Source organism: Aquila chrysaetos, chromosome 16 (assembly GCF_900496995.4).
Source record: "Aquila chrysaetos chrysaetos chromosome 16, bAquChr1.4, whole genome shotgun sequence".
NCBI classification, from domain to species: Eukaryota; Metazoa; Chordata; class Aves; order Accipitriformes; family Accipitridae; genus Aquila; species Aquila chrysaetos.
In genome coordinates this window covers 20,534,880-20,561,446 of record NC_044019.1, presented here as the reverse complement: position 1 = coordinate 20,561,446, position 26,567 = coordinate 20,534,880, and the positions used below count along the sequence as shown (strand labels likewise).

General features: G+C 37.2%; 1 protein-coding gene across 1 annotated transcript in view; it reads left to right on the top strand.

The window, feature by feature from the left end:
• SPON1 (spondin 1) overlaps positions 1-26,567 on the top strand; it is a 203,452-nt gene that overhangs the window by 21,911 nt on the left and 154,974 nt on the right. Inside the window, exon 3 of the mRNA XM_030038164.2 lies at positions 18,420-18,553. Within this exon, the coding sequence (XP_029894024.1) occupies positions 18,420-18,553 (134 nt within the window). The remainder of the gene's footprint in view (positions 1-18,419; positions 18,554-26,567) is intronic.

Below are 26,567 nucleotides of genomic sequence, written 5' to 3'. Positions count from 1 at the left end.
ACTATGAAAGAGATTTGGCATTTCTTTTTGGGAGTAACAAACCTGATACAACCTATGTGAAAGCTGGTCTTAGAGTATGACTATATCTGTTCATATTTTTACATCCATATGCATCATGTACAAAAAAATCCCTTAGTTTATGCCTGAGCCAAATAAGCCAGAATGACATAAATATGGGAAGAAACATTGCAAGTTTAAAAATATGGTAAACATATAAAGGCAGGATAAAATGCTGAACTCACTACTGTTAAGATACTTGACTCTTGATACCTACCTCTTGTATGAATTTAGGGAAATCATGACTAAATTCTTTTTCCAATCATATTTACTGAATCTTGTCCTAATGATCTTCTGTTGTCAGTGCTACCAGATTTGCCTTTACATTTATGGATGTAATACAGCTTTCAAATGTGTTTTTATATTGCCTTGCTGCTGAAGATTTCAAAGTTTTTGCATAAATTAAATACCGTAAACATTTTTGTAGAATGTGGATTTATCATATCCACTTTACAGAAGAGTAAACGTTGAAGAAACTTACTCAAGATCACATATAACTCTTGAGCCACAATTAAACTCCAGGAGTTCTGCCCTTCGCATACAATGTTTACCTCCCAAGTCAGGAATGTTTAAATAGTCAGCTGTTTTCTTGCATGTAAATACTGCCCATGCATAAAATAACAAATGTTTGTAAAATGTATAACATTCCGACCATGAGTGTAAAAATATAACGCAGGGATTTTAAAATACGGGAACACAGTCAAATTCTGTCTATAGGGTGGGGTCCCTAAAACCAGTTCCAGTAACAGTAGCTGTTGTGCTGGTATTATCAGAAAGATAAGCAAGTCCTTCCTACTACCGGATTAAAGCGACACCCCTCACCCCCCCAGATACTCTCTAGGCTTAGTCACTTAAACCAATAAATGGGTTTGGATCCATATTGTATTTTAGTTCTTCCTGTTGCTGGCACAGAATCAGAAACAGCAGCATTAACATGTATTTTGGATTAGTAAACTGAATGGTGTAATGCCTACTGAGCTCTGCATGATATGGAATTATTGTGTATTTAAAAAAAAAAAGTTAAAATAATTCCAGAAGTAATAAGCATCTCATCTATTAAATATGATTCCTGGCCTTTAATTTTAATACCTCTTTAATTACATGGTTCATATTCTGGAGATAAGCTGTCATTTATCAAGTGTTGGTATCTCCTGCAAATTAATTTTTCCTTTATATGTGGTTGAATTTCTGACCATCAGAAGTTCTTTCCTTTTTTTGGGCTGGTTTTTTTTCCATGCTTCTTTGTTAAAGTTGTTTTACAGCTGCATACCTCCTAGGATTGTTTTCTCAAGTACCTATGCAAAATCTGTAAGATTAGTCTGCAAAAGATGTAAAAGCACAGAAAAATAACTGATCCAGAGTGCTGACTTCAAGCTTTATACAGCTTTTAATTGAAATTTGTTGAGAATAATTCAGAATAACATTGAAACTACCAAATGTAAGTCTCTGAATAAACACTGGTGTGACCGGTTGCCCGTAACGACTGAGGTAGATTTCCTGTATCACCAAAATTCAGCTTTAGAAGTGAAAGACGGCATGAGCCCTCTCGTGAATTAGACATGACCTGCTGGACAATATTTAGCTTCTGCAGTGAAAATGTGTTATTTCTAGTGCTTCCATGCTCATGTTCTGCAAATGTTTACATTTGCTGTTTAAACTCTCTGTAGAGTCACTATTCTTCCGTGTCCATTGCTGTGGAAGTATCTGAATCTTTAAAAATGTCTTTGAAAAGCGTGAATGAGAGCACATATAGGTGAAGTCTAGCTGCTTGGGACCTCAGTTTTGTCAGCCTTTTCAGATGACTCTTAGAAGTGCAGTAGAAGGGCGTCATCTCTTTTATTCCATGGAAAACTGATCATTTGCCAAAAGGAAAGGGAATACTTTATCCTTTGTGCATAACACCTTTGCTGCTGTCTTTTGCCTCATAACTATTGCTGTCTCTTCATATTTGAATGACCAGGATAACGTGGGAGCTGAATGCAAAGAATAAGGTTTCAAGATTTCTCAGAATGACTATCAGTAATACATGAACAATAGTACTGTGAGTGTACTGAAGACAGTTTTGATCAGCAGCAGAAAGTGCAGGCAATTTTGCCTGCTTTGTAATTAATATTACTGTTTTCTTCTGTTGCTACTATATGAAAGGCACACCCAAACAATACAGAAGGACTATTTATTTTCTCCAATTAGGGCTAGTAGTAAAAAGGGCTACATAGAGGGGTCTTTGAACAATGTAAAAAAAAAAAAAAAAAGAAACTGGTTGAAATGAGAAATTTCCTCTATCAAAATATGCTGTAGTGCTAACTAGTTAAACTAAATCATTTAGAAATTTCCAATAGAAAGGTCATTAGCGCTTTATATGCAGATAGAACTGAAGTATACTATTCTTTTTATTACATTATTTACAATAGGTAAATAATAAAATATTGAAGCAACAATACTTGAGAAGTTGAAAAATCAAAACGTGTAATTTCAAAATGGATTGGTTTGAATGCATTTAAATTTTTCTAAATGCTTTAAAATGATATTTCAATAAAATGGCATATATCCAGAAGAAAAATTTATTTTGACAAAGTTACGTTATTTTACACGATTTCCAGTTTCAAAACATTTTTCCCCGCTATTTGTAGTTAGTAGTGGTAGGAGTTCTAAAGCCTAAATTTCAGTGTAGCAAGAAATACTACTAAGTCAATTAGAAACTTAGTTTATTTTAAAATATACGTTTGAAATAATGGAATGTCTGGGGGTTGTTGTTTGTTTGTTTTTTTTTTTAATCTATTGTATTTGAAGTGGGTTTGCTAAGAGCATGAACGAAAGCAATGGAAATAGAGCCAGCATAAATATAGTTTTTGCTAATTTAATTCAGATCATAATTTATTCCATTCTTCATGTTCTTGATTCCATATACATTTGCCTGTTTTGCAGTGATGGAATATTACTAAAGAGGTTGTTGATGTTAGAAATCAGCAATTTAAAATTTTTCTTGCTTACGTGTCAAATTGATTTGGAAATGAATTGTCTAGTTTCTTGATGAATAGCACAAAAAGCTGTTTTTTTCCCTCAAAGAAAATGTACTTACCTACCTCCCTCTTGGTCTAGAACTGCATATATTGAATTTCTACTCGCCCTAATGAAATTCCAAATGAAACAGCTTTATAGTCTTGAAATACATATTCATTGGAATTAAATCCCTTTGAGATTGAGATAAATTTGTGTTTTTACTAAAGGTATTGTGTTGTCATCTGCATGTATGGGTAAGAAGGGAATACAAATTTTTAATTGGAAGTCTATTTACAGCCATAAAGTTGGCAGGCATAAAGAAAGCTTATATTTCAAAACAAAACATGTCAAACCATCAGGAGATGAAAACTTAGCCTAATGCATATAGATAGGGTTGCTCTGAAATCTGCTTGCAGCTTTAGCTCTTCTGTGACAGCGCAGTAGAACTTTAGATTTTGATTTTGCACGCAGCTTGGCAGTGTCAAGGCAAGAGATGTAGGCAAGTCGCGTCCCACTTTCTTCCTCGCGCTCCTTATTGCTCCTTATTGCTCCTTCTGCGGCGGAGCAGGGCAGAGCTGCCAGCCCTGGGCAGCGGCAGCGCGAGCAGCTGCAGTGGCTGTGGCACACAGCGTGCAAGTGTCTGGGCTCCCGTCGGGCACCCTTTTGGCAGGAGCTGGTTTCACGCGTGCCCTCCTCACCTCGGTCTTCCTGGGTTTCTGTCGTTCAGAAATTCGCTGTCCCCTGTGTGGTTTTCTTGGAAACGCACTTAGAATGTACAAATGATTTCAGAGGCAGATTTATCAAAATCACTGCCTTTAATAATTTGGTTTAAGAAAAACGTTGTGTGTCGAGTATTTGACAAAATTCATGGTCCATGTGTTAATACAGAAGTACAACTAAGTGAACGTTTTATTCAATATATCACTTCGAGTGTATCCACCGAGGATTATGAAGAGCTACTGTACTAGTTTAAGGGGGAGTACTATTTTAGGCCCTAATGCAACAACAGAGTTGGAGTTCTTTACTTTTTAGAAATGTTTTGTAGCTTTTTAAAACTAAATAGACAGTGATATCTGCAAGAGAAGATGCCACTTATTTTGTTAGCTTTATTTCTCTAATCATAATAGTGTAAAACTTTTTCAGCCTCCTGCATAGAAGGCGGTTTCTTCATTGAGGCTTCTGATTGTCATGCCAGGCTTAGTGAGTGAGAGTTCCACTGAACAAATGACATCTTTACCACTGTACCCTGCTCGGAATTAATATGAAAGCAAGATACCACTATATATGTGTATATATATATATTTTTTTTTTTTTGACTTGGCAAAAGTTATTAGTCCTTATAGTGTTAATCTATGTACAAGTACAATTTAATACAGTTCCATTTCAGTTTACAGCTCATTTTTTAGAGTGCTTCAATTTACAGAGTTATGAAGAATTTTATTATAAACCTTTACCAAAATTCTTTGTTGTTTTATTTTTTCAGAATCCCTTTCTGCATGTTTATTTCCTTTAAGAAGATTGTACAACTCTATTGCCGACATCTTATACTATGATGAAATATACTGCTATATTCAAGACAATATAGAACTTTTTAAAAAAAAAAAAACAACCCCCAAACCAACCAAACCAAAAAAACAAAACCACACACAACCCTTGAAGCTTTAGATTGCTTTTCTTTCCTGATACTCACGTCATTGTTTTGTTCCCATAATGAACATTTTGTGCAAGACAGTGTTCAGAAAAAGTGTCCAAACCATGTTTTAATACAGATGCAGTTTTAATATTTAGCGTTGTGAGGTTTTTGTTTAGTCACAGCACTTAACCCACTTGGACTTGACTCAGCATTTGAAGAGAGCCTACGAAACTCTCGAAAAGAAATCTGAAGTCTGCCCACAAGGCTCTCCTTTTTGCCAAACTAGGGCTTCACTGCTGACTGACTGCAGCGTGTCTTTCTGAAGCAGAATCTTCTCATACTGGAAGGGAGAAAGCATAACTTTTTGATTTCCTTGAAACTCTCAGCCAGCAGGTTTAATTTACCAGAATGGTACTCTAGGTAATGTGAAATTAGGTTTTATAGAAAACCTTGGGTACAGAGGCAGGCAGGGGAATTGTTCATGAATAGACTGTATAATCTGTGATGTCCTCTAAGTAAGGAAAGAATTTGAGAATCTGTGCATTAGTAGTTCATCAGCATATCAAAAGTAAGAGGAGCTGTAGCCTGGATTATTATCTCTTGACTCTGCCTAATGTACAGGCACACGCTCATACACACACAAAGAATTTGGTGGCTTTATAATTGCTCACAGCTACTGTCAGTGCTGCCATAAACCCTTCCTGACATTCTGCAGCTCTTCTGTATGAACAGTATTCCTGATCTGACAGTTGATGTGAATTGTTAACCAAAATATGTGAGAGCTCTTTTAAGGAGGTAAATGCCTTCTTAAATTTATCTGTATAGCCTGCAGTTCCAGATCACCAGTATTTTTGTTCTAAGGATGGTTTTAGCAGTGGATTAAGTTTCTCTGAAATAGATTATGTTCTGTATACAATCATCTGAAGGCTACAGGAATTTGTGTGGAATCTACTTGAACTAGGTTGGGATGTATATTTTTGGCATTGAGACATTAATGAGGAACGGAAATAGCACATGTGCCGGAGCTGCCAAAGCTTCAAAGGTCCAACACCAAGCAGGACAGTAATGCTGTTAAAAATATGTATTTTCTGTAATCCTTAAATCCCTTCTTAACTTAAATGAGGAGCTCCAAGTGAGGTAGCTATTCTTGGCAGTATATTCGTAATGCTGAGTAGTGTAACACTTTCTAAAATGAAGGATAAGTGAAAAGCCTGAGCAAACTAAGCAACTGAGAAATGCTGATTCAGTAAAATGTGCAGACTCACATTTTATTATGTATTTCAAATGACTTTCATCCATTCTGATGTACCTAATAAGAGAAGCAGCATTTCCTTTCTACTTTACTATCATATGTTATATTGTATCGTAGACAAGTGTCACCTCTACAACAATATTATTATTGATTATATTAGTAAGGAAGCCCCATTTAGGTTTAAGCCCATGTTGTACTTCACAAAGTTGTAGTTAGAAAAGGTTCCTTTGGCTGACAACTAATGCTCTGACAAATGCAAGAGAGAGAAAGCTTGAGGAGGAAGGTAGGCTGTTATCATCACTCTGCAGGGAGAACCTGAGACACAGAAAGGTGGCTTCAGTAGAAGAGCTATAGGTGTCATTCGACCACCCACTATAAGATTTCTTCCTTATCTGATGTGTCTCCTCAAATTTAACATTCCTTTTCCTTTGATTGACTGGTCTTGCAACAGTGTTCTTATCTGGGAGGTTGCTTCTGAAATAAAAATGGCAGTTTCTGAGTTTTAAATTGAATTGACAATGAACCTGAAGTTCTTTGCCACAGAAATATAAATGACAAGTGTCTGTGTGAGCAGAAGATAAGGTCCATGTCTTCTGTGTCGGTCCACAGCAAATATTTCTATGGCACTCGCATTACTTCTGCATTGCTCATTATGGTGCTAAAGATATTGGGAATATACAATTGTGGCAACAGTACCTGAACAGTGATAATCTTATCAAAAGATAATCGTGTAATTTCAAAAGGAAGAGCTATGGCTCAGTAGTATCATTTAACACCAACCTTACCAAACTACTGAAATGCAGTAATTAGTAGGTAATGCGTCTCACCCAGTCCATGTGGTTTGTTCTGATATGAAGGTCAGATTTTCTTGACTGCTTTTAGTTAAGCTTTCTAGAACTGATAAGAATGGTGCATTTGGGACTAGATCGTGCTTTGCCTCTCAAGTATCGTTTCATTATGAACATGAGGATGTCAGGGGTTTGGTTATTTACATACCACAACAGTTTGAGTGCTTAAAGCTTATTTTTAATGTGAAAGGTAGTTCTGGAGCACTGAATTTAAAATATGTTATTGACTGGACTTGAATGGTGACTAGAGGTCCTTACTAATGAAATATCTATTAGTCACAGTGAAAACATATCCTTTCAAGCATTTATAAATGGTATTTTTGTGCAAAGAATTATGTGCGTTGACTGAAGCAAAGACACGTGGGCTCGGGCAGGTAAAGACAGTTGCTGCAGAAATTGAGGAAAATCCTAGTACTAGTGTGAAAAGTTTCATGTAATTTTGACAAATTAAGAATGTGCTGACAAGATTTTCAATTACATATTGCAAAAATGTAAATGCTGATTTTTAGCTTAAAAATGTGCTCACAGCAGTCAGATATCCTTCAGCTTTCCACAAGCATCTCCATAAACATAATTCCAAGGTATCCCAGATTCAGCCCTGCAAGGTCCTGAGCACTATGCCTCTGACTTTTTAATGACCTTAAATTGCATGCTTACCATAAGACCTGGAAGTTGGTTTAGGTGCATGTTTATAAATCTTTGTTTTGTGTTGAGACGGAAAGAATCTGAATGAATTCTTTACCATATGGTGTATTGAGTTTGCATGGCAAGGTTTTGGTAGCAGGGGGGCTACAGGGGTGGCTTCTGTGAGAAGCTGCTAGAAGCTTCCCCCATGTCTGACAGAGCCAATGCCAGCCGGCTCCAAGACGGACCTGCCACTGGCCGAGGCCGAGCCCATCAGCAGCGGTGGTAGTGCCTCTGGGAGAATGTATTTAAGAAGGGGGAAAAACCCCCCTGCGCAACAGCAACTGCAGCTGGAGAAGTGAGGAGTGAGAACATGTAAAAGAAAGAACCCTGCAGACCCCCAGGTCAGTGCAGAAGGAGAGGAGGAGATGCTCCAGGTGCTGGAGCAGAGATTCCCCTGCAGCCCCTGGGGCAGACCCCGGTGAGGCAGGCTGTCCTCCTGCAGCCCAGGGAGGTCCACGGTGGAGCAGATCTCCACCTGCAGCCCGGGGAGGACCCCACGCCGGAGCAGGGGGATGCCCGACGGAGGCTGCGACCCCGTGGGAAGCCCGCGCTGGAGCAGGCTCCTGGCAGGACCTGCGGCCCCGTGGAGAGAGGAGCCCAGGCTGGAGCAGGTTTTCTGGGAGGACTTGTGACCCCATGGGGGACCCACGCTGGAGCAGGCTGTGCCTGAAGGACTGCAGCCCGTGGAAGGGACCCACGCTGGAGCAGTTCGTGAAGAACTGCAGCCCATGGAAGGGACCCACATTGGGGAAGTTCGTGGAGGACTGTCTCCTGTGGGAGGGACCCCACACTGGAGCAGGGGAAGAGTGTGAGGAGTCCTGCCCCTGAGGAGGAAGGAGTGGCAGAAACAACATGTGATGAACTGACCCCAACCCCCATTCCCTGTTCCCCTGTGCTGCTGAGCAGGGAGGAGGTAGAGAAATTGGGAGTAAAGTTGAGCCCCTGAAGAAGGGACAGGTGCGGGGAAGGTGTTTTAAGAGTTAGTTTTTATTTCTCATTATCCTAGTCTGATTGGATTGGTAACAAATTAAGCTAATTTCCTCAAGTCAAGTCTGTTTTGCCCATGATGGTAATTGGTGAGTGATCTCTCCCTGTCCTTATCTCAACCCACAAGACCTTTGTTATATTTTCTCTCCCCTGTCCAGCTGAGGAGGGGGCATGATAGAGCAGCTTCGGTGGGCACCTGGTGTCCAGCCAGGGTCAACCCACCACACATGGATTTGGAAAAGGTGGTGGGGAAAAAAAAATACTTGTTAATGTATTGTTAGAGTTTGGTTTATGTGCATGTTCCTCTGCATGCATGAATGGACCACTGTGTCAACCAGAGATTACTCTTTTATTCCCTGAAAGTTGTTTGTGAATTTTTGGTGCTGCCAGGTGCAGCACTGCGTGTGTGTGTATGTATATATATATATATATATGTGTGTGTGTGTGTGTGTATATATGGATAGATACAAAAAAGCTGCAGTAACATGGCCAAAGTGCTCATGCTGACTTAAACATAAACTCCTGACAGAGATGTGCTTTACACATTTTTGATGAGTTCTAGTTCAAAATGACACCTAAGGCTAAATCTGGGGAGGAAGCTTGGAGTTCTGTTTTGTCCCTTTTCAAACAAGGGCATTTGTTTGTGAGGCTGAGAAATAAATGCAGGAGTTTTGTTATTTGTTTTTAATTGAACATTTTAGAGTCTCTGTTAGCACTCTTAGAACTGATGTGTCTCCATCCTGGACTAGCAAACCGATGCTAGAATGGATTCTCAATGTTTTGGGGAAATGTTTCAGTCTCTTGTCTCTTCAGAATGAAACACCAGTATATTGATCCTTTAAATGGAATATATCAATTTTCACAATTTTTTTGTTAGGAAAACTTTTCATTCAGATATAATTTCCATTCAGAAGAAGAGGTCCGTCACAAGTGACATGAGGCTTTCAATCTGGATGGAGAGAAGGTTCAAGTGTCTGTGTCATTAGAACAGGAATTGCACCAGGGAGTTTTGCAGCCCTAAAGACTGCTTCTCCATGCAGTAACAGTCTATTTTGGGAGTGATTTCTCACAGTCTTTTCCTCTTGGATCCCTCTGCTTTGCAAAACTAGTAAAACACTTCACTAGGCCAGCAGGGAAGAGACTGGCTTTGCAACTTGGAGGGGAAGTCATCAAAATAAACAGAGCAGAGATTTGAAGACACATCAGTGCTCTCATTACCTGACTGTCAAGCTGGTTTTTTCTTCTTGATTCAGTGAGTATATATGTGAGGTAGAGTGGATCAGAAAAAAGACTGGCTGAAGGCTTCTCATTTTGTAAAAGCTCATGCTGACGCTGAACTGCCTGATTCAGAATGAATATATGAATCTGCACCTTCCATATCAGAAGTAGAGTCTTCAATGCTGTTCCCAGAGCATACTCTACTAGAACATCTCTCAGCTTTTGCAAGATCAAGAAGTAAATAAGGTTTGTCTTCTGATCCCAGTGTGCAGCCAAATGAAAATATAAACATTTTTTGCAAAGCAAGGTTCTTACTTTTTAGCAATATTTAAATTCCCATTTTAAATTTATTATGCTACAATCTCTTGATATGCTGAAAATGCACTCTCATGTATAAAAGATGCAATTGTCAAACTGGAGCTCTGCCAGATTTGGTTTTGTTCTGCTTCCTGGGTTCTGTGGGCATCAGTGCACCAAGCTGGGAGATCTTTGACAGAATTTGGCTGTTCTTTTTACAAAAGTGAGACAAAAGGTTTGTACACAGGGGCCACCCCAACTTTATGGCTTCCATGGATTTTCCTGACTTGAATTCCTGGGTGATTCTCTAAGCCACTTTTCCATCTAATTTGAACTATTGGCACATCACAGAGCAGGCTGAAGATCTGGCATCTCATATTTAATCTCCTCCCAAAGAACTCCTGTGTATGAAGTTTGACACCAATTTGACGTATAGCAAGCTGTTAAGGGTAATAATAAGTATGTTTTCATAGAACATTTAATATATTGTTTTGAAAAAGGAGCTCAATGTCTATATCCCCCTTTCGCAATTGGAAACGGACTACGCTAAAGTGATTTGGGAAAGGTTGCTCAGCAATAAAAGTCACGTCGGTCTCCCAGACAAGTGGTGTATCCACATTGCCTTATTTTATATCACTTTCTTTTATGAGGCTATGAAAACATTTCTTTCTTTACACAACCTTCCATGCCTTTTATCCATCTAGAAAATCAGATTAAAATGGGTTCTTAAATATGAGGTAGCTAGTTGCATTATATATAATTAAAATGGTAAAATAAAATAAAATGGTAGCAAATATATTTAGGAGAGATGCAACAGTTTTTTTCTCTTACCAAAGGAATGTGTGTATTGTAAGCTTAAATTAAAAGGTCCTAACTGTAGTGACTGCACAAGAAATATACAAAATCCTTAAGCTTTACTGCTTTCCAAGTGATTGTTACCTAAAAGTCCTTTATTGTTAGGTTGATTTTTATATAACACCCCCATCAGCAAGCAACATTTCTCCCAAGCTGAAAGCACTTGAGACACCACCTATCAAAAGTCATTTTTTCCCTGTGAGAATTTCTTATCAGATTGAAATAGTGGTTATTTTTGCCCAATAAATAATGTTCATACTGAAATAGTTTGACAACATAATATTGAGTATAAATAATCCCTCTGCGAAAGTATTACACAATGAATCCTGCATGTATCTTTATTGAAGTTTATTGTGGTTATAGTCTTATCTGAAATGAGTATGTTAGTTTTGTAATCTTGGAAGAACCATTTGAACTCATTTGTCAGTGAGAAGCCTAAGTCCTTGTGCTCTATTTTTTTTATTTTTTTAATATTGGATTTTATTTTCTACAGCTGCTATTGTGGGTTGGCCTTGGCTCAGGTGAAGGGAACTGCAGCTAGAGGACTGCTCTGATTAATGCTGACTCTGTTCCCGGGGGGGGGGCCAGCAAAGGGTTGCCACAGTATAGCCTTACTCGGTGTCCCCATCATACTCGCTGGTTATTATTCTGCCTTAGGACTGCAGTAGGACAGTTCTGCTTCCTAATCCTTGGAACAGAGTTTTGAAAGTAATATTTTTTCATTTATTTGACTAAGTGTTCATAAAATTTACCCTTTTTTCATCTGCTTGTTTCATGCTTCCAAATGTAAACTATATTTAGACCATAAATGAACCCTGATTTCACTGAAAAGCAAGTTCAGTCTTTTAGCTACTGCCTAAATGTAATGAAAAAAATCAAACCCACAAGTTAATGTGTTTGAATTGTTCAGCATAGAGTCCGACCTCAGTAAATTTACTCTAGATTTAGGTCTAACTTGATTAAATTATACATCAAGGTGAGCCAAAAGTCCTATTTCTTTGAAACTAAAAATTTTAATCTTGCCCAGAACCCTCATACATAATTTCAAATGTTGTAAAAGGAGCTGTGTAGACTGAACACAAAGCATGGAGAATAAAGTTAAGCCATTTGTCATGCAAGGCACAGAGCAACTCATTGCTTTTGTACAAAATGTCACAAGAAGTTCCTTTTACACAATTTACTTGTGCTGATGTCCCTAATGCTGCGACTAATTTGTATGCTCTGATGCTTATGCCAGGCCACTCTCTTGGGCAAGAGTCAACTGGTGCACTTTGAATCTTTATGTGCCAAGGTGTGAAAAGCAAGTTCAGTCCTCAAAATGATTTCCCATTTCTGATGAGGATTGTTAGGTAGTATTGAATGCGTTAAGAAACGAGAATCTTTGAAGGGATTTCATAAGGTGATACTATTTAAAAAGATTTTGCCCTTTCCCTGCTGGAACATAGTATTTACTCACAGCCTTTTAAACATGAAATGAGAGGATTTTTCTTAGCCAGACTAGCTATTTTTTAAAGAAAGTTATAGATGGAACCCAATGAGATTTATAGCTATGAGAATAATGACAGATTTCTGTGCCTAATACAGTTTCTCCGTTAGAGATTATAAACGTAATATGTTATCTGCGAAAAGCTGGATTATCTGTCAAAAATACTAGTAATATAGTCTGTTAAAGAAGGTTGAATCAATTTACCCAACTGTTTTTGTAGAAATGTTACTGTTACAGTCAAGGAGAAAAATTCATAGGAAACAAAGATTAAACTTTGGACCTTAAGTCCACTCTTAGTGACTACGTAGATGAAGAAAACTGTCTCAGTTCACAACAATCTATGTTCATTTATCTCCTGAGTTTCATGGACAGCTTTTACTTAATTGGCCATTTTTATTTTACAAGTGTAAGCCTTCAGCATAAGCCTTATGTTGCAACATTGATTAAGTTTACTGAGTGGTTCAAACTCCAAAAAAAAAAAGTACAATATAACATTTTACATTTAGTAAACGCTGTCAAATTATTGTTACCTGTCTCTTTCAGTATACATCTTCTCTTTTCATATATATTGAATTAAGTAAAGAAGAAATTGCTGTTTTGTTAAGTGGTCCATACACAGTCTCTGAGGCAGGAAAGGCTGTTTAGTGTAAAAGCTGACAGTGTAGTGCTTTATCTTTAATGTACTTCAGGTTCTCATCACATTAACTGCTTTTTTTCCTCCTTTTGTTTGAATTGCACTTTAGAATAGACCCTACTGCCCTACAAGAGGTGTAATATCGGTCTTAGGTTTGTTTAGACTGAAGAACAACATGCAGTACAGTATGACTATAAGATTGTTCATAATAAAAATTTTTTGGACATTTTAATGCATAAGATTCTCATACAGGATTCTCTCAGCAGCTTGTTTTTCCTTTTGGTCATCCAACACAGCCTTTTTTGCAATGAACGCATTATTCAAATTGTTTGTTTTAAGGAAGAGAAGGACAGTTGGACAGAATTCAAATACTTTTCCTTAGAATGTCTCTCACACAAATATTTGGTCTGTGGTGTGGGTTTGTTTGGTGTTTTTTTTTTAATTTTTTTTTTTTTTTAATTTCTTGGAAGATGATTTATAAATCCTTTATTTTTTCCTCTCCTTTTGCTAATATACATTGAAGACTTGCTCTGACTGTCTGGTATCATACTTCTTTGTAGAACTGGAAGGGTCCTTTTTTTCCCTCCCTATGTACCTTGTGTCTGGGATAAAAATGAGCAGGTAGATGGAGACACAGAGAGGCGGGTAGGTGAAGAGGCATATAACTTGTGCTGATACTGCTTTCACGGAACTTACCATCATGTCATCTAAAACATTTCATCTTTACTTGATAAAGTCTGTGCACAGGTAATGATTTAAGAACTAAATCTGATTTCCAATTACAACATTGTAGGATATCTATGTAAAGTTTCTGCTAGAAGTTACAAGAACGTAGTGGTAATCTACAAGTATATTTTAGCAATGCCTTTCTTTGCTAGATTTGTACGCTTTTCTACAGTGGTCCAAGGCGTGGCTAGTTATCAGACAAGTCCAATCTTCTGGTGCGGTGCTAAAGCTGGCAAAAATTACTGAGAGCCCAGCAGTGCTCGGTGGTGCTATACAGCTTTGAATCGTAGTCTGCATCGAGATTGATTACTGATACTTCATAAAAAGTCCCAGGTCTGATTCTAAGCACAGACTCAGAAGGAAATACTGTGTCTTTTAGTTGGAGAAATTGGTTATGTGAAGTATATCTTCGAGGTAGTTTTTTTTTAAACTGACTTTGTACATCATTAGTTTTCCATTCCATATAATAAGCTCTATTTTAGATTAATCCCTAAAGGCCAAATATTATTACCATTATGTAGACCCAGTGTTCTTTTTGTAATGGGAAAGTTTCCTCCAGGAGAAGATAGTTTTGCAACATTCTGGAAGTCAGACTCCATATTAGCTCTTCCAAAGAAGAAAACTGCCCACAAAAATGCTTATCTTGTGAACTTTGTCTGTTTTGTTTTGTTTTGTTTTTTAACTTAGTTGTTCCAGTAGAATGCAGCTGTTTCAGTGGGTGGAAAGTGATGATGTGTCCACAGAACAAGAAATGGTGCTGAAGATCCTAGCCAGTGGTTTAGACTAAGGAGGTGGACACAAGCCAGTAGAGGATTTGTGTAACTTCATCTCCCTTTGTACTTGATACTAATTCCTTTCTTTGTTGTGTGTAGCATTTTGACTTTTTTTTTTTTTAATACTGATATAAATTTAACAATAGAGATGACAACTGCCTGGTTTCATTTATTTGACTAACAGTCTATAGAAATCGGAAACAGATAGCAAGCTCTATCACTCGGCATGAAATGTTCCAATTCTGAGAAAAGAAAACCACTCATTCATCTATTTAACAGCTAAGCAGTTATCCAGTCCTGCTTTTCAGGAACACCCAAAACTCTTTCTCGACCTCATCAATGTTTGGAATATGCAAAGAATGCAAGACTGGGACCAGAGCTGGTAAATTCTCCCTGTTAATATCCTTACTTCCATGTTTGTAGATTTACCTAAGTTCAGCCAAGTTCTACTTTGTGATACGCATTCAAATCCAGGTTAACTCCAAGAGTCTTATTCAGGATTTACACTAGTTTCCCTGAAGGAATAAATTGGTCCAATAATATTACAATCATAATGGGGGGGGAAAAACCCAAAACCAACCAAAAAACCAAAACACACCAAAATCTAAATAGAACATTAAGACTTAATGTCACTGTGTTTGTGGATTTGAAAGAATTAGTCACATAGAGATCCCTCCTCTGAGACCTCAGATTCTTCGGCCAAGTGTTTATTTTAGGTTTTTTAGAATTTTTGTCCAACATGTAGTTAATTTGCTGGCCCGTTCCTGAAAATATATGGCTTTGCATTACAGATAACCTGGGGGTTTAGAAGCTATAATTCTGCAAATGCTACATTTTAATCTGCATGCCTTTTTCCTGCCAATTCTTTCCTTCATGCCTATGTGGTCTGACTTCTTTCCAGAAGGAAAGTCAGGATTGTATTATTTTCAGAGATTACATTTCTACTCCCCACCCCCCCCCCCCCAAGTTGGCCAAGATACTATTGCTTTCTCTGTTATGTGAGCGCGATAATATGATCCACCACCCTAAAATATCATGTCATTTGGAATCCTGTTGTATAAGTAATGAACCCTTTCTGTATCACCCTATTTATAAAGAATCAAGCCTCCATGGACATGGAAAAAACCCCACCTTTCTAAATATATTTGAGACCGGTTTCTATTTCTCTGAAGTCCTAGAATCTGGATAATTCTTCTGAGTTTTCAAAAATATCTTAAAATAACTTTGTCTTTAATCCTCTCAGATCGGCTGGCATTTGAGCTTTTCCAACTAGTTTAGGAGTCCTTTACTGTATTCTGTCAACATTAGGAGTCCTTATTAAGAAAGCTTCTGTCTAATTTTTCTTCAAAGGAACTCTTTTTGGAGGACCTTATTCTTTTATGGTCAGGTTTTCCCAGTAGATACTTATTGCATAAGTTTTCTTGCTTTGATGGTTACTGACGCAGGAAATTGTGATGGAGCCTTGAGGCTCAGCCACTTCCTGTTCTTCCAGGATTATGTTCTAAAATGCAACCAGAACTTTTAAATTATTTCATTATAGGCCTCTGTATTCCTTGAGAAAATTTATAACTTGCTATGTTGCAGGAATTGGGTAGGCTATAGAAGTGCAAAATATGTCTGCATTTCTGTGTTCATTTGTTGCTACTGGAAAAGGGCATGGATATGCTCCAACCTAATGACTATCTAGAATTCAAACAAATATTTCAGGTTCTGTAGTGGCCAGAAAATTGACTTGTAATAACTACTCACAGTTGCTCACAACTCTTTCCTTAAGTATTAGCTGTTGGATTTGGTTTTTGTGTTCCTTGTGATTCCATTCATTGTTGGGGGAAAAAGCAGGATTGACTCGCCTGGAGACAAGAATTTACTTAACATGCAAATGCATCACAATGATGACTGCTGGAAGAATGATATTTAGAGATATGAGAACAGCTAAATTCTTGTTAACTGAAAATAACAACTTTATACTTTGAGAACATGGGTTCATTTCAGTTGGGCTTCTCAAGAAACATTCATTGATGAAGTATGTGTTAGACAAGAGCTAAACTAGATTTGGAAAAATCAACATATGTGAAAGGTTTATCAATCATTGTTGAATAGTTTTTATCTGGTCAGTCGTAAAGTATTTACACTTACCTGTAACTACTTAATCTTTCTTGACCTGAATTGAACATTTTTTTAAAGCTTATATCTGAGAATGTGAGTTAGATGCAAACTGCTGGTGTAGTATCATGACCAGAGAATATGGAGCTAGTGTAACTTGTACAGTAATTTGCAATACTTCTGATTTTCTAGAAAAGCTGTCCTTTTTAAGAACTTCCACGTGACCTCCAAAGCACCCTTTCAATGGGAATTATACTGCTTTTATATAATATACAATAGTATTTTATTTTGTATGAGGTGGTATAAAATCATCCATTCTTCACTCGGAGCTTCCTCCAAAATTGGGTTTTGATTGAGAATGTATTATTGTGAGATATGGATAAAAGGTCAATTGAGATGGACCTGAATAATGGAGACAACCTTTCTGAGAGATAAGTAAAGAGTTTTATTTCTTTATTTTACTGTTGCAGGACTAAGATAGACAGAATAAATACAGTTGATGGCCAAGACAGAATTGTAGATTAGGGATTTTCTTGATGCTCGAGTTAAGTGCGTTAAATTGTATCAAGTGGAAGCAGAAAATGTGCAGGCCCAGCTTAAGCCTACACTAGATCCAGTGCTTTCTGTTAATTAAAATCTAGCAAAGTAGTAGCTGTACACTTTGTGTGTAGTTACACAGATTCTACGAAGCATTAAAAAAGTTGAAGAATATTAACGGCTTTAGTTTTACAACTCATTAACCATTAGCCTGTTGACCAGCTAAACAGAGTTTCTTAGCACTCCTCTGGGCCAGTGCCCCTTCATTCTGCCATGGAAAACTAGAAATGCTTGTTGGCTTAGCTGAAAATGTTTGGGAATGCTGGCAGTATCACCAGGCGAGACAACATGGATGCCTGCCCACTAAAGCAGATCTAGTCAAACTATAGATATTGCCACTTTTTCCCAATGTAAAATAGTACTCTTTTGTCAAAATACTTGTTTAAATTTATGTTTACTGCCAGAAGATTTTTTTTTATTGTAATCTCTAAAAGTGTGTGTGTTATTAGTACCAGAATTCTGAAAAAGCTCCTTCAGACTTGAGTCTTGTTATAAATTGATAAATACAGGTTCTTTCTCAAAATGGTAAGGTTTATAATTTGTTGCCTGAGTCTTGACCCAATGTAGTGTGAATTGTGGCTTCATTGAATGAAAGTCGACCACTGAGTAATTCTGAAGAGAAATTTTGCAATATCATAGCAATGCCTGCTTCCAAATAAAACTTGGCAGCTTCTGATAAATTTTCTTTGAGATCTGATGAACAGAAGGCTTAAAGTACAATCCATGAAGTACATATGTAGTGAGAAAGCTATTTTGTCACAGACACCTTTGAGTAAAATCCTTAGAACAACACCAGTTCCAAATCAGCCTCTCTGGTTTTGTGTTGACTTATACCACTTAAACCTTTCTGTTAAACATCAATCAATCAAAAAAAGAAAAAATGTGTGCAGATTGGACTACATAATGGTCTCTGAATTATGGGTGATTGATTCACATATTACCTCCTTTGACCTGGAGATTCTTTTGATACCTTAAGAATAATACTGTTTAAACAAAGGTTAGGTTAAAAAGCAAACAAAAAATCTGTTCACCTAGAACTGAATTATTCCTCTGTCTTTATTTTGTGGGCTTTTTGTTTTCATTTCAGTGAGTGATCTCCATGTTATAAATCAGTTTACCGAAGTAGTGCTGAGCTAAGCAGAGAGTATTACAAATAATCCTACTGAAGGAAAACATGAACTGACAAAACATATTGGAGAGACATCGGCTATGTATGTCCTTATCTTTTCTTATGTCCTTATCATTCTTCTCTTTATATTTCCTTAGATCATAGATGAAGAAGAAACACAGTTCATGAGCAATTGTCCTGTTGCTGTTACTGAGAGCACACCTAGGAGAAGGACACGCATTCAAGTGTTTTGGACGGCTCCTCCTACTGGTACAGGCTGTGTAATTCTGAAGTAAGTATTGTAAGGCATATTAAACTAATCATTAAAGTAAAATTCAGTTAATAATAAATCTAATATTTATTAGATTAAGAACTAGTGGAGTTCTTAGATGCTTTTTTCTCCTTTGACACCCTTGACCAAGGATAGTTCTACTCGCACAGTTAAATATTAGCAACTTAAAGCCCAAGTATTCAAAAGTTACTCCAAGCCTTCAGTAACCATGGAATTGGTAACCCTAATTGAATTTGGTAGGCTTTCAGCAATTTTTCCACCTAAAAATCCTGAACCTTTAAGATCAAAATTGCATCCATCTGGTTGAGATTTGGGTAAAAAACATGATCTTAGTTGAGATGAATTATAGGAACTTTCTGTAGAGTCAGGATTTTCTAAATGGACCTTTATCAGTAAAAACAGATCTATTTGTTTAGAGGTGAATGCTTTCATTTTAGAGGTGGTGATCATTTACTGATGTAAACGACCCTATTATTTCTACAGCCTATTTCTAAAGCATTTGTATTCATGCTTTTTAAGCAACAGACGAAGGTACCGTTCTGTAGGTACACTTTGCTTTATGGCCACTTGTTTGTTTGTAGAAACCTTAAGTCACTTCTTACTATGAAGACTGTCAGAGGAAACTGCCAGAGAAACAGTCCTGTCTCTTAAGGTTTTGCTTGTCATATTTAATAGGACAGATTGGTCAAATATGCATGAACCATTGGGATTTCTTTGCTTACTTTGAATCTATGTCTGGGATAAGACTTCGCAATTGCGAAGATGTGCCCTGCAGTAGACCAAAGAATTTCAAAGAGTCTTATCAGTAGTGGGGATGCCTTTACAGCCACAAAACACCTTTAGCCTTTTAAGGAGATGCTAATGCAAAGGTTGTGCTGAAGATAGTTCAGGTCAATTCAGGAAAATGTGTTATTAAAATTGCAACTGATTTCTGAACAGGCTGCAAAATTGCCACCAGCAAAAATGGTCCGTGGCTGCTGTCCTCTCACCCTGTGCTTCACTTCCTTCTTTTGCTGATTGGTGCAAGAGATAAACACTCTTCTCTTCCACATCTGTGAGGGTGATCCAGCCCCAAACCTGACACTGGGTGTGGAACAGTCTCAAATCTTTGGCAGTGCGCTTCTACCTGCTGCCTCTTGGTATCAGTAAAATAATTCTGTTTAAGATCATCTATTTTAACGTGCACTGAAGCAGTTGAAGAATACACTTACAGTCTTTTCTTAAGCTCAGGACGGGCAAGTGTACATCCTACTGCAGTAAAACTGTGAAACCTGCTGCTTGCTGGATGGCGAGACAGGTTGTGTGTTAAAGTCTATATATGGAATTTTTTGAGGTTTCCTTCAGTGATCAGGAAGACTCTTTCAGTGTTGCTGAGCTGTTTGTCAGTAAAGCTATTTGCTTTTCCCCTCTGGACTGCCTCCCTCTTAGTTGCATAACAAATATTGCTTGAGGCACTTACTAGTGTAATAATAAGGTGATGATGTTTTATACATCCTTTTAAAGGTATAAGATTTAAACTTTAATCCAATAATGATATGCAACAACACAAGTTGATGGATTTTTTTTTTCATTACTGTCCTAAGTAGAATTGCCATTACCAAAAATAAAGAACCAAGACCTATACTATTCTCACTGAAACTAAAACATCTGTGACTGAATTTGGACTGAAGTGACTGAAGGGACCTGCCTAGGTCTTGTCAGTAAAGCAATGTAGTAAAGTATCACCAGCTGCAGGAACCTTGATAAATGTTTCTTCTCTCTCCTCTCTGCTGGTCAAGTCATGCTGGATGTTCCACACTCTGGTTTTTACACTGTGAAGTACTCACATTATTGCAGAAAACTCAAGAGACGCTCCAGAAATTAACACAGTCAGAACTGCAGTTCTGATGTTATACACGCAAAAGTATGAAATTGTCACTGCCTTAAAGAATGTACAGAGTAAATCAGTGGCATACAACCTTCTCAGACTGCTGGATGTACATCAGTCGGGCCAACAAAACAATAAAGTGGCAATATAGAGTTAGATTAGCTGACTGGCACCAGTTCCCGTAATCTGTTTGGGCAGCTAAAAGAATGTCTTAGAAATTGAAGTTCATGGGGAATGGAAAAATTTTTGGTGTTATGACTACCTATTTACAGTGCCTTGTGGGTATCTTACATGTGTGTGCTGGTGAAAGTGAAAGGAAGTTGTTAGGTACTTTCCAGTAAAAATTATGTGAAAAATACAAGCTTGCTCCCAATGGTTGCTTTATTGACCTCAGAGGGTAAGCAACTGCTCCATTCCCAAGGATGGTTCAAAGAAAGAATGAAACAGTCACCATTATTAGGAGTCGCTGATGCCAGAAATTAACATCATAATGTGGCATTTGTTTGCGCTGCAGTGCAGTCCTCCATGGCACCATACATAGCAATCACTGATGTGGTTTTGGCATTAACAACATTTACATTTTTTCTTTTGTATGTAAAGCTTTGACCACATCTGAATTGGAGTTTACAGTCAGCAGTCTTCATAAACCTTCTTTATGGTCAGCTCCCATAGAATAGCATAGAACTGTTGGATGCAGTTTTCAAAATTATTCTGTCATTTGTGAGAGCTTTAATGATACAATAAAAACAAAAGTCTAAAAGCAGTTATTTTAAATAGTTAAGTCCATACTCATCATGGAAAAATTCTGAAACCTTGAACTTTAAAGGAAACAAAAGCCCTCTATTTTTCTTTTTTCTCTGTGTGATGGAGTGCAAGTAGTTTTTTTACTATCAATACACATCTGTTTCAGTCCTTGGAGACTATCTGATCATTTTGTTTTATCATGTCCAAAACAGAATGGCAGCATTTTGGAGCCTGTTCTGAATCATAAGGATATACTTTTTCCTTTTCACTATGCCCTGACTTCATTAAATAGAAAAGTTAAACGTAGTCACAAGTTAAACATAGCTGATCCATAAAAACTTATTATGGTTTTAGTGCCAAATATTGGGGTTTTCTAAATTTACAATGGTATAATTAAGTATAGGGGCTTCCAGGAAGTTTTTCATGGACTAGTACTGAGGTTTGGGAACACTTTTTTTTTCATGGTCTGATACGTTTGATAGAAACACCTGATTGCCCACATTTGGCTAGTAGTCTTCTCAATGCTTTCTAGGCATAGTGCATGTGATCAGTTTGGTTGTGACAAGCATAAAATGACACAGGCAAATGGTAATCTGTAGTTCTAGGGTTCAGTAAGGGATGCTAAAACTTTTGGCATGAGCATATATGTGTGTAATGCTAGCTTTCTGGGTGACTGCAAAATACAAAGTTTAGGAGAATAAACATACATTTGAATTTGACTTATCATTGCTTTGCTTTCTAAAACAACTCTTTCTGTGTGAAAACTTAGAATTGGGGGGAAAAAGAAGAGGGAAAAGGATTAACAGATGATGTTGCATTACAATTGCTTAGTCAAGAACAATTCATCCATTCTCTTCATTCCCACTAAGTGATGACAATGAAATAGCCTAAAGGTTTGAATCCTTCCAGACTCTTTATTGAAACTGCCAGTGGACTGAATGTACTTCTGGGATGCAAACAATAAGTGAGGCTCTATTTGTCCAAATGTTTAAGCCTATGCTTGAGTCTCACTGAAGGCTCAAGACAGAAGTCTGCTTAGATGTTACACACTGCTTGGGAGACCCTCAAGATTTAAGCCCTCTTTCCACTTGCCTGATGTATGCTAGGAACATTGCGCAGCTAAATCCAATTATAGGAAGGTACACAGACTCTAGCATACCAGCTCTTAAAAGTATTTCTGGGGATGGGTGGAATGGAGAAACAGCATATCACTTTGGGGATGGCCCCAGACACTGCAAGACAATTTTAAGCACCTTGATTTTTAGAGTGACCTAATGAAAATGGAGTGCATCGTTGGCTGTCAGATGGTGTAGTCAGCCTCATCACCACACTAGGTACTTCAATAGAAAGTTTTGCTATGTGGAACAAAGTTATTATAAAAAGATAAATCAACAGAATGCACTCAGATCTTACTTAGCAATAAGGATTCACTCGGCTGGCTCAGCATCTGTGTTAGCTTCAGAAGCTACCCAAATACCACTATGAACAGGAAAGTGCTTACAACAACTTTCTTGCTTCTGTGGTTAAAGATATCTATTTGGACCATTCTGAGCTGTTGTGCTGTGTGCAGTCTACTTGTTTTCATGTTCACAATGCAACATTTAATCTTTCTATCCCTATTTACTTTCCCTTGTTTCTTGTGATTGATTGGACACTAAGGTGCCATGCGGCAATATGGGAGGACCAGGTCATTTCCTTCATCATCTGATAAAAGATTCTGTTCTAAAGCTTAGTTACTAGCTTTCCGGGCTCTTCAGAATGCATTTGCTTTCTAGCATCTTTGAAAACCTACTGTTAAAACTTTCTTGAGAGAAATTTATAATTATTTTTGCTATGTGCAATTTATATAAAAACTAATTATAAAGACAATTGACCAGTGGCAGAGCCTGGTGGTATTTATACTATCACATGGAAGTGGAGAAATTTTCAGGGGTTTGAACCCTGACTTGGTCAATCTGTTTTAATATTTTGTGTGTCTAATAATAAGTGAGTCTAAAAACTCTTTTAACTTTTTTTTTTAAACCATTTTCTGCATGTAGACTGTCATGCTTGGTTTAGCATGTTCTACTTTTCAGCAAAAGTAGAACAGCACACCTACATTTTTTTGTTTTTATATCTGACAGCTAATATTTGGAAACTGTGTTTAATTCTGTAAAAAAAAACAAAAACAAAAACCAGCCGATGGAGATTTATCTAGTTTAACAAGGAAAGTCTTAAATATGGATTTCAATTAGTGATTTATTCCACTAACAAATAAAAGACAATAAGTGTTTATTAAAAGTTTCTTAGTAGTGATGGGGAATTACCTCTTAGGCCGCTGTTAGCCCCCAATTTCTAGATTCTGACTGGTTAGTTGTATTCCTCAAGATAAAGTGTCTCTGTTCAGTGTGGTACTGGACAGGTAGGTAAAGGTCTGACCTGTGTAACTGATGGAAAATACAGAACAAATAGTTTTCTGCAAGTACTTCTAGAATTCTGTAATATAAAACAAGAATGAAGAAAGTTTTGTAAATTGTCTTAGCTTGTCACATATTAAAATTTTATGGTAGGGAGAATCCTGTTAATATCTGAATTGATTATATCTGTCAGCTGGTGTAGATCTCATGAAGAGTCAAGTATTGCTAGATGGTAATTATCTTTTCCTCCTTTAGCATTTGGTGATTTTCACTGAGTCTGAGATTAATTGTTAATGTAGTAAATGATGGCCAAATGCAGATAAGTTATATTCAATTTACCCTTTGGAAAAGAAACCACAGTTCTCTGATTGGCTCATTGAATAATTGAGTTCTCAGGCAATGGATGTGACTTGTATAGTAAATGTAACAAAAGTTCTTGCTGACAAGTTATTTATTTCTGCTATACATATCATGTTTAAACAGTCAACAAATTAAAATCTGGTATCTGTAAATAGTGTTTATTACCATTACTACTTGCAGAAATCCACTGTATTCATCATAATGTCTCTGCAGTTTGTTTCTGGAAACGCTTTCTGAGCCATCTCCAGGGCAATGTTTTATAATTTTCGTGGAAAAGTGTGAAACTTATTGTTTTTCTGCATATGTAATTCTCTTCATTATTTTAATTACATTGGGTTTTGCCTGTATGTAGTCAGAGAGTAGAGAGATTCTAAAGAATTGCAGTCTTCCAAATAGAAACTATGACATATTTAGTACATCAAGTATGTATTGGCAAAATCTTTTAGGTAGTTGTGCTATTGTAGCAAAGCTATCATACCTATGAGGACAACTTCAGTTCTAGCCCGTGGGTCTATACCTTGGGTACAATACTGAGTTTCAAACCTCCGTGTGGATTCTGGCAGTCCTCTTGCTCTTGAGCCTGCACAGTTCTGAGGGCAAATGAACTCCAGCTAGAGCTTTTTGAACATGCACTTTTTAATGTCTTGTAACTTCAAGCATTATATTCATTCAGGTCGCTTGGCATCTCACTCTGAGTAAACACTACACTAAAATGTGATGTTGGAAAAACTAAAAGAACAACCAAACGCAAAGGAACCAAATGTCACAAAACCCCACGAGTTCATAACTACATATACATACTGAAACTGTCTTGATATGCAGCCAAATCTCTTCCCTACAGTCAAAACTCATGATGAGATCCAACCAGAGTCCTTGGGCCAGAAACAGAGCACAAGGCATCTGGATAACAAAACCCACAAAACACAAGAGCAGCTTCTCTGGTGTGTAAATTAATATACGACCAACTCAGTAATACTGCGTTAAGAAAAATGTTTATCAGAAATGCCGAATTGAAACGGTCAGAATGAAATGCATTTCAGAACTAATCTCTCTTACTAAAAGTGTTGATGATATGATTCTCTGTCACAAAAACAAGTTGCACAAATTTACTGCTACCAGAAAGAAGTTCCAGTTGTCAATGAGCTACAGAGTGGGTCTGCATCAGTCAGACTACTTTAAATGGGTGGAAGCTACAGTGCTGCTTCTGAAATTATTGCCAGTCATATAAAAGGAACATTTGACAGATGATCACAGAGTTGAACTTAAAAACCAATAAAGTAAAAAGAATGATGTACAGTTACAGCTGACAAATTTCTGTGTTACTTTTCAGGCTTGTGCCAAGCTCCTCGTCAGTACTTATGAGGCTGCAGAGGGAGGAGAAGTTGGGCAAGGTTTTAAGTTATTCAGGTTACTAGACTAAGGTGATTGAGCAGTATAAGTAGATTCTTTGCTCCTCCCTGATGCTCTCACCCACCACTAAAACATTTTCTTTTCTTTGCTAGGCTGTACTTACCCCAATATGTGCAATTTTCCTTGATTTTTTGGGGGGATACATACCTGAGTAATATATAGCTCAAGTTGTTTTCCATGTGCTTAATTGGGTGTTTCTTTAAATGCTTTACATTCTTTATATTCTTTAAATGCATCCTATTTGTTACAAAATGTGAAATATGATGAGATTTTGCATGCTATTTTAGGATTACTGAATATGTGAGGGTTGTATTTCTTGAAAAGGTGATTCATGGATTTGTACTTATTGAAAAATCACACTGTTTATTTCGAAGCAGATGAGCTACTAGTACATAGTTGAAGAGCTATGAGGAGTTCACTGTAAAATTATGCCTCCAAATATTCAAAGTGTAAAAACACCCCACCCCACCCCCCGCTTTTTTAATTGGATATTAAGCTTGTTATTCAGTCTTTTCCATTTATCCTTTCAGTCTTCCTGTGTGATTGTCCAGATACTTACATGCCAACAGTTTTACCTGACTCTTTATTAGAATACTAATACTGGAGCAGTTGAGCACAGTTACAAAGCATTTACTGAAAGCTTTCCATTATGACTAAATATAATGGCCAAGGAAAAAATAGAGAACAATCTGCCTTCCTTGCCTAGCAAGAGCTCTCAGTAACAATTATATGCTGTTTATGGAACAATAGAAGATAACAGTTCTCATATTATAAATAGCTATATTGATTTTCCCAGTAGAATTAATGAGTCTTCTGCATGCAGAGAAATGATCAAAATTCCTATACTAATAGTTTAAAAAAAAAAAAAAAAAATCTGTATCTTCCAGTTAACTACCACATGACAACAGCAGCAGCTTCTGAACTTCATTTTTGATAGAGATAATAGCAGCATAGCTTAATATTTCTTTGGGCATAGCTTAAATAATATATTTTGTGTAGACACTTTATGTATTTCTACACAATTAAGATAGCAATCCTGGATATCTCTATGCATCCTAACAGCCCTTAGAACAAATACAATCTGATACATAGAAAATGTACTAATTTTCCATATGTGATTCTTTTGACCTGCTTTCATTTTTCCCCATTCTTCACTTTTAGGAGCTGATGTAACAGAAGTGTGCACAGTTTTAAATGGCTAGGGACATAGATTGGAATTGAGCAGATTTGGGTCCAT